The sequence below is a fragment of the Halichoerus grypus genome, chromosome 3 (assembly GCF_964656455.1).
Source record: "Halichoerus grypus chromosome 3, mHalGry1.hap1.1, whole genome shotgun sequence".
Taxonomy (NCBI): domain Eukaryota; kingdom Metazoa; phylum Chordata; class Mammalia; order Carnivora; family Phocidae; genus Halichoerus; species Halichoerus grypus.
In genome coordinates this window covers 153,668,159-153,684,079 of record NC_135714.1, presented here as the reverse complement: position 1 = coordinate 153,684,079, position 15,921 = coordinate 153,668,159, and the positions used below count along the sequence as shown (strand labels likewise).

General features: G+C 42.5%; 1 protein-coding gene across 8 annotated transcripts in view; it reads left to right on the top strand.

Moving 5' to 3' along the window:
- The window catches only part of MSRA (methionine sulfoxide reductase A), a 482,141-nt gene that overhangs the window by 154,756 nt on the left and 311,464 nt on the right, over positions 1-15,921 (top strand). For 7 of the 8 annotated variants that reach the window (XM_036106018.2, XM_036106014.2, XM_078069454.1 and 4 more), the window contains exon 2: positions 13,164-13,232. The exons of the other annotated variant lie outside the window; for it this stretch is intronic. In XM_036106018.2, coding sequence (XP_035961911.1) covers positions 13,164-13,232 — 69 coding nt within the window. The remainder of the gene's footprint in view (positions 1-13,163; positions 13,233-15,921) is intronic. 8 annotated transcript variants of the gene reach the window in all.

Below are 15,921 nucleotides of genomic sequence, written 5' to 3'. Positions count from 1 at the left end.
TTTATTTCTATTTTCGAAAATGTATTACATCACATGGACAAAAGTTCAAAAAGTAAAGACAGAATGTTGAAAAAAATAAATTGTAGTCCATTTTACACATTATCCTGCTCGTTGATTCCCCCCCAATTAATTGTGTATCTTATAGATCCATGTCTATACCTACAGAGTTGTCTCATTCTTTTTTTTTTTTAAGATTATTTATTTATTTATTTGACAGAGAGAGACAGTGAGGGAGGGAACACAAGCAGGGGGAGTGGGAGTGGGAGAAGCAGGCTTCCCGCTGAGCAGAGAGCCCGAGGACCCCGAGATCTTGACCTGAGCCGAAGGCAGACACTTAACGACTGAGCCACCCAGGCGCCCCTAGAGTTGTCTCATTCTTTATAATGGGTGCATATTATTCCACTGCATAGATTATTTTATGCAAAAGGTTGGTGCCAATCTTTTTACAAACAATCCTGAAATGACTTTGTACATGAGCACGATGTATTATAGAAGCTAATCTCTAATGAATCTCGTTAATGTGCAGTGTTAATGTTCTGTCTCTTTAATCAATATTTTATTCCCCTTAGAATCTTTTGTCTCCTTCTCCTTACCCCCAACAACAGATAATAATTTAATAAGTGGAAAGCTTATTGATTTTAATGGAAGCTAAATTGACATTTATGTTTCTATCTCTGACTCTTCCTCTTTCTTCTTAAAGTCCCATATTTAGCTATATCTCCTTCATTTTTAATGTGAGAAGAGAGTTGAGACAAGGTTCTTGTAAGGTTCATACCAACATATTCCATTTTTGATTAGGAGTTTCCATTTAGAAATAAAGTCATAATTCCTTTTCGTGAAAGAACAGCAGCAAGCCAGCAAACAGATCTGACCTTACCCTGTAGCAGGAGGCTTTGTGGTGCTGATGGGGAATGTTGAGAGGAAAGGTTGGTGTTGGCTGGAACAGATTGCAAGGGGAGGTCTGGGCCTGTCAGGCTCAGCTGAGCAGAGGGCCCTATCATTTATCACTGTCAGAGGGGGTGGGGGCTGAGGGAAGGGGGAGGGACTGGACCGTTCCTGCCCATTGGCTGACTGACAGCTGACGGTGCCTCATGCAACCTCCAGGCGGGCTATATGCCATGGAGGGGCAATGCGCTTCCTGCTGAAGGCTGCTGACATGTTCACGAGGAGGAAGAAAGAAGGCCTGCTGCATGCCCTGGCTGCCGCATTTCCATGTGGTGTACAGAACCATTTGTAGAAGCCGACTTAATGGAATTAGAGGCATCCAGTTAGATTCCAAAGTGATACTAGCACTCCAGCATGGGTTGAGAAAACCTCGCTGTGGTGTCATGCCTTAATTACATTCACAGGACTTAGATACTCTGCACAGTATTGATTATTTTCATGTGGCAGAATTGACACTGACAAATGCTGGGGAAATAGTAGATAATTTTGCTTCATCTATGAGGGACCAAAGCGAGGCAAGCGAGGGGAGCCAGGGTCCCCTCTGAGTCTTCGAAGGGCAACGTTTTTAAAATAATACCAAAAAGCATGATTTCTGTGTGCCCCTTTAAAGTTATGTTTTTAACATCCATCTTACAAATCCAAAGTGTGTTTTACGATCAATAGGAAGCATGTACTTTAGAAGAAAAGAAAATTATTGTGGTTTACACATTGTTCGGTACAACGGCTTTCAACACTCGTATTCACAGAGATGTCACATTCATCAGGATGATGTATAGATTTTAATCCTTAGGCTAACCTTATTTTAAATGGAAATTCTCTTCTCAAGATTATCTGATTTTGGTAGTCATTAGGAATTGGGTGTGTTAAGAGGGGGCGGGGAGGTTTTTATAAAAGTCAGGTGGAAATTTTCCATCAATTAATATTATATGGATATCACAGATGCCTAAGTTAGACGTGGTTCTTAAATGTGACTAATAACAGCATTATAGAAATCAAAATGGAATGAACAATGATGGAATGCTTTACTGGGATCATGTAGTGTGGGAACTCACCCTAGTCTGATAGTAGTGGGGTAACAGGATGTGTTAAGAGCTGTAGGCAGTGCTGCTACTACAGAAACTTCGTGTAGGTAAACCTGATCAGCAGCCCTAAGAAGTGGGCTGGTTGGTGGTCTGTGAAGGATGAAGAGAAGGCAGACATTGTCTTACTATTTTTGTGTTGCCGACAATAAACCCAGTGCCTAGCACAAAACAAGTGTTCAGTAGTTGTTTTCTGAACAGTGATGTTATTGGGGCAGAATGTGGATCCCTGTGCCTTGACTCACTGGGTCAGATATGCCCCCAAGTCCCTCTGTTGACCTTTATTCCCCCTTCCCTCACATGCCTACCTATGGTTCACTAGCTCACGAGGCCTACCCAAGTGAGGAACAATGTCCGAGATGGCCCTCATCAGAGAGGATCTTCCAGGCCTATGATACAGCTGATTTGGGTTAGTCTAAAAGGCCCAGGACAGCTCCGGTGCTCATCACTTAGGGGGGAGTGTCTCAAGGAGCAAGCCAGAGAGTTCAGGGTACTTAAAACTACAAAGGAAAGGGCCCTTTGATGAGGCCTTAAGTGATTAATCAGGAAATAATTTGCTCATTGGTTATTTTCATTTAAGAGAGTTTTTAGGCTTTCTCTTCTTGCTCTACCTACCCAAAGAAAACATTTAGATTTTTATAACTTGAAAATAGACCTGACCGGATCTAGATTTCTTCTATGTCAAGTTTGCCTTTTAGTTTTTTTCTACTTTTTGTAGTTTACTGATTATCAAAGAAATATTTGCTCAAGAAAAATTTGGAAGTAAATAAAAGCATAAAGATGGAAGAAAAATCAGCCACAATTCAGCATATAGAGGCAGCCACATTTACCTTTGTACCCTGTTTCCTTCTGGCCATTTTTCTGTGCCTTTGTTCTTAATTGAGTAGGATCCTTTTTTTTGTATCTTGCTTTTTTCCCTTTTAACTCTATCTTATTCCTAGTTCCTGATGCCATAAAAAATAAAAAAACACAAAACCTATTTATGATCATCCTTTTAAAACTACTCTGCAATATTCCACCTTAGGACCTTGCAATAATTTACTTCATTATCTCCCTTTTGTTGGGTCATTTAGGTTGCTTATAGTTTCTCACTATTTTAAACTATTCTATTGTAAGCATCTTTGGAAACCTTTGGCTGAGTTCTGATTTCTTAAGGTAGGTATCTATACTTGGAATTACTAGGTCAAGGATCTAAAAGCCTTTGATGCTCTTGCCGGATTGCTTTCCAAATACATTGTGTTCTATTCTATTGTATTGAATTCTCACTTCCATGAGTAGTGTATGAGAAGGTCCATGTCCCTACACCTTCACTGGAACTACCACTGATTTGTAAATTTTGCCACTTTCATGAATTAGAAATGGTATCTCATGGGGTTGAGCATCTACTCATGTATTTATTTGTTCTTTATATATTTAGAATTTTTTATGTGTGATGCCTGTTCTTTCTCTCTGGCAGTGGGATGGCTGTCTTGTACAAAATTGTGGAAGCCTGCTTGGGGTGCATGATGTTGGTTTCTGGGGCCCCTGGCTTGCCTCCCGCATTGTAGTTGTGGGTCCCTCTGTGTTCATTTTCCTTCACTCTCCAGGGAAATCCTGTGGCCTTGGGGAACACAGGAACATAGTAGGATCATTCTGGGCCAGTTTTTCTGAGGACCAGAACAGGGCTTGTGTCTGAGGGTATGTGCATGTGGTGTGTCTGTTCTGGGTTTGTAGTCCCACTCATGGTCCTGTGCGCTGAGCAGATCTCAGAAAACACAGCAGGAACATCATGAAAAATAAAAATGTCCCATGCTTGTGGAATGCCTTACTCTTCTTAAACCACATTCCTATCCTCATTGCCTCATTCTTTCAACTGGAAGTCTTCCCTTTGGGTTCTCTCAACAAGTTTGTTGGTTAAATAGAGATTCTTAGTGTAGGATCTATGAAATTTATCTTTGCTCCCACAACACCTAGTATCTGGCACGCACTAAACACTCAAGATGTAATTGCCAGTGGGTATGAGCCAAAGAACCCACCCATGGGTATTTAGCTTATGCTTCAGCAAGATGTGTTACTCTGTAGGCTGGGGTTCAGGAACAGGTTGGACCCTGCCTTGTTCTGCCCCATTCTGCTCTGACATTGTGAAGTTGGGGCTTTTGCCAAGGGATGCTGGGAGACGCAGGGGCTGCCCGAGCTGGGGCGTTGGCTCCTTTACCCGCCAAGAGATGCAGCTTAGGTTTTTTTTTTTGTGTGTGCAGAATAATAGGTTTATTTATTTATTTTTATTTTATTATGTTATGTTAATCACCATACATTACATCATTAGTTTTTGATGTAGTGTTCCATGATTCACTGTTTGCATATAACACACAGTGCTCCATTCAGTATGTGCCCTCTTTAATACCCATCACCAGGCTAACCCATCCCCCCACCCCCCTCCCCTCTAGAACCCTCAGTTTGTTTCTCAGAGTCCGTAGTCTCTCATGGTTCGTCTCCCCCACCGATTTCCCCCCCTTCATTTCTCCCTTCCTACTCTCTTCTTTTTTTTTTTTTTAACATATAATGTATGATTTGTTTCAGAGGTACTGGTCTGTGATTCAACAGTCTTACACAATTCACAGCGCTCACCATAGCACATACCCAGCCACCCCATCCCTCCCACCCCCCACCACTCCGGCAACCCTCAGTTTGTTTCCTGAGATTAAGAATTCCTCATATCAGTGAAATCATATGATACATGTCTTTCTCTGATTGACTTATTTTGCTCAGCATAATACCCTCCAGTTCCATCCACGTCATTGCAAATGGCAAGATTTCATTCCTTTTGATGGCTGCATAATATTCCATTGTATATATATACCACATCTTCTTTATCCATTCATCTGTTGATGGACATCTTGGCTCTTTCCATAGTTTGGCTATTGTGGACATTGCTGCTATAAACATCGGGGTGCACGTACCCCTTCAGATCCCTACATTTGTATCTTTGGGGTAAATACCCAGTAGTGCAATTGCTGGGTCGTAGGGCAGCTCTATTTTCAACTTTTTGAGGAACCTCCATACTGTTTTCCAGAGTGGCTGCACTAGCTTGCATTCCCACCAACGGTGTAGGAGGGTTCCCCTTTCTCTGCATCCCCGCCAACATCTGTCGTTTCCTGACTTGTTAATTTTAGCCATTCTGACTGGTGTGAGGTGGTATCTCATTGAGGTTTTGATTTGGATTTCCCTGATGCCGAGCGATGTTGAGCACTTTTTCATGTGTCTGTTGGCCATTTGGATGTCTTCTTTGGAAAAATGTCTGTTCATGTCTTCTGCCCATTTCTTGATTGGATCATTTGTTCTTTGGGTGTTGAGTTTGGTAAGTTCTTTATAGATTTTGGATACTAGCCCTTTATCTGATATGTCCTTTGCAAATATCTTCTCCCATTCTGTCAGTTATCTTTTGGTTTTGTTGACTGTTTCTTTTGCTGTGCAAAAGCTTTTTATCTTGATGAGGTCCCAATAGTTCATTTTTGCCCTTGCTTCCCTTGCCTTTGGCGATGTTTCTAGGAAGAAGTTGCTGCGGCTGAGGTCAAAGAGGTTGCTGCCTGTGTTCTCCTTTAGGATGTTGATGGACTCCTATCTCACATTTAGGTCTTTCAACCACTTGGAGTCTGTTTTTGTGTGTGGTGTAAGGAAATGGTCCAGTTTCATTCTTCTGCATGTGGCTGTCCAATTTTCCCAACACCATTTGTTGAAGAGACTGTCTTTTTTCCATTGGACATTCTTTCCTGCTTTGTTGAAGATTAGTTGGCCATAGAGTTGAGGGTCCATTTCTGGGCTCTCTATTCTGTTTCATTGATCTATGTGTCTGTTTTTGTGCCAGTACCATACTGTCTTGATGATGACAGCTTTGTAATAGAGCTTGAAGTCCGGAATTGTGATGCCGCCAGCTTTGCTTTTCTTTTTCAACATTCCTCTGGCTATTCGAGGTCTTTTCTGGTTCCAAACAAATTTTAGGATTATTTGTTCCATTTCTTTGAAAAAAGTGGATGGTATTTTGATGGGGATTGCATTGAATGTGTAGATTGCTCTAGGTAGCCTTGACATCTTCACAATATTTGTTCTTCCATTCCATGAGCATGGAATGTTTTTCCATTTCTTTGTGTCTTCCTCAATTTCTTCTGTGAGTATTCTATAGTTTTCTGAGTACAGATTCTTTGCCTCTTTGGTTAGATTTATTCCCAGGTATCTTATGGTTTTGGGTGCAATTGTAAATGGGATCGACTTCTTAATTTCTCTTTCTTCTGTCTTGTTGTTGGTGTATAGGAATGCCACTGATTTCTGTGCATTGATTTTATATCCTGCCACTTTACTGGATTCCTGTATGAGTTCTAGCAGTTTTGGGGTGGAGTCTTTTGGGTTTTCCACATAAAGTATCATATCATCAAGATGCAGCTTAGGTTTGCTGCACATGGAGCCAAGGGAGAAGGGCGAAGGGTGCTGGTGGATGGGATTTAATGGGAGGGACAGCGGTCAGGGCATGAGGATAAAATCCTGAATGATACATGAATTTTTTTCTTAGAGCTACAATCTTAAATTGTTCCATCTGATTTCTTCTGCTTTTTGTGTAGCTTATCTTTTGTTTTTAGGACAGCTCCCACTTATATATAGTGTTGGTCACCACGTGAGGAAGACAGTGAGGGCTGGCCTTACCCTCCTCCTTGAGCTTTGAGAGGAAAGCCCCCCTCTTTGCCCACAGCAGTTGGGGACTTTTGTCTCATTTCCACCATTGCCTTTACCGGGGACTCCTTGCTAGCCTCTCCTGGCCACAAATTCCATCTGCCTCTAGCACACACCTCACCAGTCAGTAAGAAGGACTCGGACTTCTTTGGATGCAGGATGGGTGGAGAGCAGAGGGTGGCCCTCAGGCTGAGCAGTGTCCCAGCAACTTGCCCACTGCCATGTAACTTCCCAGTCTTTCCCTCCTCACATTCAGAGTACACTGTTGGGGGCAAAACACACTCTAGGTTGACTTTCACCTTAAAACACCACAGCCAAAAATTATAGCAAATTATGTAAAGGACCACAATGTATAGGAACAATATAGACCCACAGTGCCTCTGGGCATAGGTGACTAGAAGCATCATTACCTCTCTTTTCCTAGTGCACCTGTCCCATATTTCAGGGACTGGGTGACAGGTACATCCTCAGGACTCTGACTCCTCTTTCTTTACAAATCCATGCTCACAGTCATCAAATCATCCTGAAAATGCTATAGAGGGCATCTTGGCAGGACCAGGGCCCAGAATGCTTGGTCAGTATGATCCAGGGCCCCTCTGCTGGAGACAGGAGAGGCTGGTCCAAAGCTAGGGCTTGGGGGCCAAATATGAACCCTGCTTAGTTCCAGTCTGACTTGTACCTTGAGACCCCAGGAATTTGCGGCCTGGAGAAAGAGCCATGGGGGCGCCTGGGTGGCTCAGTTGGTTAAGCGACTGCCTTCGGCTCAGGTCATGATCCTGGAGTCCCAGGATCGAGTCCCACATCGGGCTCCCTGCTCAGCAGGGAGTCTGCTTCTCCCTCTGACCCTCCCCCTCTCATGTGCTCTCTCTCTCTCTCAAATAAATAAATTAAAAAAAAAAAAAAAGAGCCATGGAAAAACAGACAATGAGAGGGAATGTGAGACCATATTTTGTTTTGGGGCTTGACAGATTTTTGACAGATTTTTTTACCATATGAATGAAATAAAGGTACTTTTACTCCAGCCCCAGACTGAAGGTAATCACCACCAGTAAGGTTTGTAGCAGCATGAATAATTGATAATAACACTTGAGAAGTATGGGTTGAGTTTTTGCAGGGTTAAAAGCGTGACTGGGAGGAGCTTGCACTGTTAACTGACCCGTAGCTCTGAGGCTTTAGTCTGACACAAGGCTGTTCCAGTCCTGGGATGGTTCTGGGTCTAGTAGCTGAGCAAGACTCCCAGGTTAGCAACAACACAGTTCCTGGAGTCTCGAATTTGGTAGTGTTGGCATAGTCACCTAGACTGGAGGAGATTGGCCCTACCGGAGAATAGTGAGAGTTTGCGGGCCCACCCTCCAGCCCCTCATTTCCCTGCCATTTACCTGTCTCATCATCCCTTTCTCCCCTCACCCAGAAGATATGAGTTTTAGCTCTTTCTCTGTTTGAACACAGGACATGGAGCTAATCACTGGTCGGTTTATGTCTGAATTTGTATTGTTGCAGGTATATTATTGAACAGTTTCATTGCATTATTTTCAAGGAAGAAAACAGTCATAAAGTTTGACGTGCATTAGATATTCACAATACAAAAGAAAAAAAAAAAACAGTGTCCGTATCATCTTCTAAAGTTTTTAAACATGTCCCCCGAATCCCCTTCAACATCTCTCTGATAGTTGACTTTGACCCAATCTTGCACTAATTAACCTCGCTGCTCCACAAGCACTGGGCTTTCAAGATAAATGAAAATCTATTCCTTGTCCTCATATACCCTTGACTGAGGACACGTCATGGCCATCAGCAGAGGTTGTCCTCCTGAAGCATGTGGCTTTGGAACGTGCCCCCGAGGAGTGGGGGCAGGGATAGCTCCCCGTCCAGCCAGATTGGAGGCATCCACCCTGCTGTGGCTGAGCAACAGATGTCCCTGTCAGTGACCCTCTCCCGTCTCCATTTCATGCTCTGCTGGTAATCAATAGTTAGTATCCAATCAATGAACGACTTTTCTGTTTAGTCAGTTTGATTGTTTCTGGGGTGACATGTGCCACCAATTTTGAAAAAAAAAATTATAAATGCTCATTAGGTTCCCAAATGAGCCCACCCCTCCCCCCCCCAATCTTAATGACCTATCTAATGTGTTTAAAGGATCTCTGGTTCTTTGGCTCCCAAATACTTGCCTCAGCAGAGTTTCAATAGGAAAGTGCTCTCGGAAGCTAAGCCTTGGTTTCTAGGAGTAGAACTGCCATCGCTTGGTTTTTAAGAACTCACCGTTCTTGCATCATGAAATGGAAAGGAGCACTTAGATTTCCCCCTGTTTTATCCCTAAAGCTATATATAGAGTTTTGGGGGTTTTCAAAGGATCTTTTTTTTTTTAGTTGCAATTTATCATGTAGAAATGAGAAGGAAAATGGCTTCTTTTCTTGCGCATCTTTCTGTTTTATTCACTTAGACCAGGAATGACAAAACAGTTTTGCCACATATGCATGTATATCTAAATAATAAGAGATTCTGTAGGGTGCTAGGTTGAGAAAAGATTTTGTGGTCCCATTAGGGAACCAAGAAAGTATGCTGTGGTTGATTAGTGGTGTCTGCCATGAGCATGGAAGTGGAGGAGAGGTATATCATGTGTCATGTACTTGTCATTCCTGACTCAGATCTTGTTGTGAAAAATAAAGTTCACACATAGAGGATAACTCTAGTCTAGCAGTTAAGAGGTGTTTGCTATGTCCCAGGTACTGTTTTAAGTGCTTTACATATATTAACTAATTTAATTCTTAAAGCAGCCCACAAGGTAGGTACAAATGAGGAAACTCGTACAAATGAAGAAACTGAGGCACAAAGAAGTTAAATGACTAAGCCACATTCCTATAGCTAGGAGGTGGGAGAGCTGAGGTTCAAAGTCAAGGCAGTCTTGCTCTACGGCCCATGTCCTTAGCAGCCGACACTGTGCTATCTCTTCTTGGCTAATGCTCTGTCTTTGCTGTCCAGGAGCTGACTCAGCTGCAGTTCAGAAGAAAATGCAAAATCAGGTTTATAGATCCTGTTATCCTTGGGCCTCGGGCTCTAGAATAAAAGATAAGACAGGGTCCAGGGGAACCTTAGCATTGAGGAAAGAGTGCATATGAACTTCCTCCTTCCTCTCCAGTTCAGGTAGCATTTCTAGTCTTTCCTTCCCCTCTGGCATTGCCACCTTGTCAGATGAGAGGTGAATTGGACGGGAAGAGGGGCAGGTGTTTATGGAGAGGAACAGAGAGGAGTTCCTTGGTCTCTGGGCCACCTGGCTGGGGAAACTACTTTTGAGTGGCCATTTTCAGTGATTGTTTTTGCGTCAGGGACATATGTACATATAAAGAGAGAGATGTCTTTAGTGTATCAAATAATATATCTTTCATAATGGCTGAAGAGAGACTTTTTAGTACTGTTTATGTCTTCTGTCATTAATTCAACAGCTATTTATTGAACACCTATGCATTATCCCTCTTTGGGCTAGAATTAGCAAAATGGTGACCCAAAGGAGCTGCAAGCCCTGCCCTCCCTGTGCTTATAGTCTGCTTGTCCAGGTAATGACTAAGTGTAAGGTGCAGCTCTGGTGAGCACTGTAGAAGGTCATTGGTTCCAAGAAAGCAACGGTAGTAGAGGGAATGAGGGACAGAGGTGGTCAGACCACATGGGTCCTTGAAAGCCACATTAGAGTTTTGACTTTAGCCTAAGAGCAGTGGGAAGCCATAGAAGGTGGGGGAGGAAATTGGGGAGTTTGTGTCATACAATGAGTTTGTCTTTCTTTTTGAAAGGTAATTGTGACTGGGAAGAGTGAATTGGAGAGGGGACATAGATGACCTAGAGGCATTTATAGGAGTCCAGGCAAAGAAGCCACAATAGAGGCCACAATGATTTGATGGTGAAGGGAAGAAGTGGAGGATTTGGATGTCTGGAAGGTAAAACTAGCTAGATTTGGTGATAGATTAGGTGTGGGTTGTGAGGGCTCAAGAACGGGCAAGGATGCGTAGAAAGGATAGGACAACAGTCCTGTTCCCAGAGGTGGGGATGCTGGTAGAGGGCCATGTTTGGAGTGGAAGGTCATCTTTTGAGCTGTCTGAGAGGAGGTGTCAAATAGGCTACACTTTTCATGGTAAATGTGTAGTGTTTCGGCTGGGCTATAAATAAGCCTTGATGGATTGTCCTGGGAAATCAAGTACTGTGGAAAAAAATTTCTTAATCCATAATTTTGTTGATTCTGAAAAATCTGAACAAACATATTTTCATTTAGAAAATAAGAATCTAACAATGCCAAAGGAAATTAATAAAGGTAAATATCTTGCATAATCTCCCTAGTTGTTTTCATTTTTGTATGTTTCTCTCCCAGAGAAACATTTCTCTTTTCCTATAAGCATTCATATTTTAATTAGTTGTCATTATAATCTACATCCGGTGTTGTAATAGGATTGTTTCACTTACCATTATCCCAAATGTTTTTTCACATTTTTATATATCTTTCAAATGCTCTATTTAAAATATGTTGTATAATAGTACATGCTTTTGATAAATCATGAATTATAATTTTCTAAGCAACATTAATACTTTTGGATATTCAATTGGTTTTAAAATTTCATTATTATAAGTAATAAATACTGTTATATGCATCACCTTTTTTTTTCCCCTCTTGAATTATTCCTTAGTTTGAATTCTATGAGTGGGATTAGTGGGTCAAAGATTGAATGGATTTACAACTCTTGATATGTGTAAAGACAATCATTTTTAGAACCACAGGCAGGGGCTGTGGGGTGCTGACTGTAGAACAGAACTGTGACCTCCACGTCAAGCCTCATCATGTTTCTTTGGATTCAGCAACCAATGGTTCTAACCATATTAATGAGTGCTTGACAAGGTCCCATGGCCACCTGGGACCTGGGCTGTTCTCTTCCCTTCCTCCAGGTTTTCTGTTCCTAGGTTAGTGCCAACATCACTGAAGAACCAGTGAGAGCCTCTGAATTGATGGTATCCTGAAGAGGGTGTCTAAACTTGACTGAGCCTCATAAGCCTTCAGGTTCTAGAAGACTTGCAGTGTGCTGGAGAGGCTGCCTGGGATTCCTGTGGGTTTGGGTGGGGTTCTTAAGACTTTCCACGACCTGGTCCGTGCCTACCAATCTGTCCTTCATGGCCACTGCTTCTCAACGTATCACCTCTGCTATGCCCAGACTAGACTCTGTTCTGGCCCCGGCTGATGCCTCGGTCGCATCAGACTTGTGGCTCTCATTCAAGTTGCTACCTCACTCTCTGCCTTTCCAAACCCTGCCTCTCCTTCAGGACTCTGTGCTGGTAGCACTTCCTCCAGGCTCTCACTTCCCAGCTTGCTGTTCCTCTGCTGTGACCTCTTGACAGTACCTTTCATCCCCATTCCAGGACTTGGCACGTAATTGTAAGCTATCTGGTAAAGTTTGACATTTTTACCTCTTGAAGGTAATTGTACTTTCCACGAGGGCAGGAACTGTGTCATCCTCTCACCAGCCCCCAGGCAGCCTGACTGTCGTGCTGAGGCCTTTGCCAGTGCTCCATAAATCGAATGGGACCCAGGAAATCAAAATATATGTGGTGTATGATGCAGCGTCAAGGTTTTTTAGCCATGCTTATGTATTTTCAACATAAATGCTTATATTCAAGAATTGCTAAGGATATTATTCAAGTACTCCTAGATGGATCATACTCAGCTATGCTCTATCTGACTGCCGTTTGAGGGGTTATGCGAACAAGGTAATGCTGGAAAACCATAATCTGGTCACCTTTTATTTCCAAGTCCTTAATATGTCCAGGGTGGGAAGGGTGTTGGTGGAGGGAACCAGGGTGGTTGAAGAGTAGGAAGAAACCCTGGAATATCCATCTGGTATTTAAGAAGGCAAGTGTCTGTGGTTCCTGGAAACAGTACTTGAATTGTAGTGAAATGATGTGTTCTGCTATTCTGTTTTTTGAAAAATTGGCCCCAGTGTTACCCTGCTGTCCTTGTGGCTCACCTCATCGATGGGGTCAATATTCTGATCATCAGGAGTCTTCAGAGGAAGCCTCCCCAGTTCACCCTGGAGCCCCAAGTTTCCCTTCTTCTTCAGGGGCTGGCCTGGTGCTGTGGGGCCCCTCTGGCCAGGAGTCAGGAGCTTTGGGGCTGGGCTGGCTCTGCCCCCACCAGCCGTACGGCTCTGCACAAGCTCAAGCCTTGGCACCCTCACTTGTAAAACCACGCGCTTGAACTAGACCATCTCGAGGCTCTTCAGTTACTGAGATTAAAAACAAAATAATTGAAACTCTCTTAAAAGGGTAAGCTTTGGTGCCATTTTTAACTAAAAATGAGAAATAGACTCTTTGACACATTTAATGACATGTGTTAGTATGTGTGTGGAACTTTACACTTAACTTGTATTTCTTTCTTTCCTTCTCTCCCTCTTTTTTTTTTTTTTCTAGCCAAACATCATGTCAATGGCAATAGAACAGTTGAACCTTTCCCAGAGGGAACACAGATGGCTGTATTTGGTAAGATATCAACTCTGAAAGAAAACCCAAATTGTGTGCAAAGACTAGTGCCAAATTTCTGAGTTTTAGCAAGTGTCCTCAGGGCTTCAAAATCTGGGCTCTTCTAGATATTTACAAGTCATTGGAGCCAAAAAAACCTATCGAGTTCTTAGTATTTCTGGGATCAGAAAAGCTTATTCTATAGAATTTAATATGCTTTCTTTTCTCACTTTGCAAACCAAATATCAAACTGTGTATTTGCTATTTCTTTCGTCCACACTGTGAATTAACCTGATAATTTACAGTTTGAGTTTTTCTTCCCTAGAAGGGTTCCCCCCCTCCACACTGATATGTAATTTTGTCAAAGGCTGGGGTTCAAGGAGTTTTGAGTTGTTATTCCACAAAAATCAATCTAATTGAATAATCTTTCTCTTCCATTATGAATTCAGCATATTCCTTAGAAAAAAATCAGTTAAAATGTCTTAAACAGAATAAAATTTAATCTCTGAGTATATATTTACAATATACAATTATGTGGTTGAGCAGAACTTCTCTGTTAGATTCCAAACCTTTCGGTGACAAGGTCCTTTTTAATTCATGGCTCCTGACCTCCATATTTAATGTCACCTAAACTTCCTTCAAAATGTCTCTACACCTGGCACTTTCTTTGCCTGCCTTCTACTCCTTCTCTCTCCCTTCCCCTCCTCTTTCCCTTTTCTTCTGACTTCCTCTTCCTTTTAGCCCCCCTCTCCCCCTTCCCTCTAGCAAGGCCCTGGGGCCCCCAGGGCCCATCCTTTATCAATCTCTCTGTCCTCTGGATTTTCATTTTCTCGTATCTTCTGGATCCTTCCCCTCAGCCTTTAGAAGGGTTTTATGATCTGTCCCATTCTAAAACCCTGAAATCCCCCTGACTTTATGCCATCCTCTAGCTTCCTTTCTACCCTGATCTTGATGATGGTCTCCTACAAGGGCTTTTGATGTAAAACTGCTTTAAGCATGGAGGTGTCTTTGAGATGGAAATTAGCCTCAGGATGACCCATCTCTAAATTAGCCTATTCAGGATAAAGCATTAATTTATTCATAGAGATGGAACCAGAATTAGTAATCAATGATGATTAACAGTTGCAGAGTTATGAAACAGGAAGCTAATTCTGCCTGGGTGTTTGTAAATCTTGCTCTGTATGGGCTATCACCTTTTAAAATACAGTGATCAGTGGTTAGAAATTATTATGCTCAGAAATGTAAATGGAGAATTTGATTTTTGTAGCAAAAAGCATAATGGACAATCTAAAAATGTGTGCAAAATTTTTGATTTGTTAACTCTCCTCTGAGGACTTACGTTCAATGATGCCGTTTTACTGGCATTGTGGGTTTAGGACTGTTCCCAGGGGACAGCAGATGTCACATTGGTCCTCAAAGGGTTACTTTGATGATTCTTTTTTTTTTTTGGTCTTTCAGATTTTTCATCCCCAGACATGTTAGAAACTCAGTTCCCTGTCTTGTTGGGAAATATAAAATGAGACTGCCCCATCTTAGCAGGTTTCCCTCTGTTGTGCTATTGGAGGAAAGCTTCCTTCCCAAAGGACAGACTGAGCACCAGGCAGGCAGTGATGCCAGAGAATCGGAAATACCAGTGAATAAAGCTCCGTGATGAGATTATTGTTATTATTTGTCACGGTTTTGGTTTATAGTGGCTTTCCTAAAAGTCCTAACCCATGGCCTTCATCGTTTGGCTTTGGACTAGCACGTTCCTCTCTCCAAGCTTTGGTTTCGTCACCTGTAGAACCAGAGGGCTGACAGAGTGCTCTGAGACCTGTTCCCTTTGCTTCGGCATCTCATATATTCAAAACCTAACGCTCATCTGGCGGCAGGCAGTCCCCTGGAAACCCACTATGAATGGCCAAGGTGTGTGGCTTTTAAAAGAGGAGGATTGTGTACAATTTCTACAAGTGCAGTTACACTGATTGTAAAAATAGAATATCTTTGGACATCTAGGAATTTTTACATTATGAGAACTGCGGTTTGGCTCTTACCCACGCTTAAATTAAGGCCCCTATTTGGGTTAAGTATGTGCCAGAATTTTATATTAATGTTTTAAAAACTGGTCTCATTTTATATTGTCCTCCTGGCCTGCAGTGGAGAGAGGCAGCAGATGGTTTTGGGGGTGGCCTTCTCTCATTCCAGGTTGTTTATAGCTCGACTGAAAAGGTTAAACCAAGCATATAGCGCTTGGCTCTTTGACGTATTTTGGACATCTAATCCTCCTGGCCCCTCGAGAGGCTGGTAGGAGCATGTAATCCTCTTCTCAGAGAGCTCCTGTGACTTACCCGAAGCCACTCAGCCAGTGATATGGTGGAGGGAGAATTTGAGTCCAGGTCTAACTGACCCTGAAGCCCACAGTCTTTTTATGATGTCACCTGACTCTTAGCCCTGGTTGAAGGAGCCATGGGGCAAGTCTGGTAGACGCAGAAATGCCTTTTGGCTGGATCCATGCACAAAAGCATGCTTTCCAGCCAAGTCAATTTAGCAAACTGATTTGTGAATTTCTGTGTATTCCCAGAGTGCTCTGAAGGACTCTTGAGATACAGCTTTTGCTGGGAAAATACTATTGGAATGACATCTCCTACTATTTATCGTTTTTACCCATTTGATGTTAGTAGCATAAATTAATGTACAGGAGAATGTGTTACACCTGCTTGACTTTGAGTTC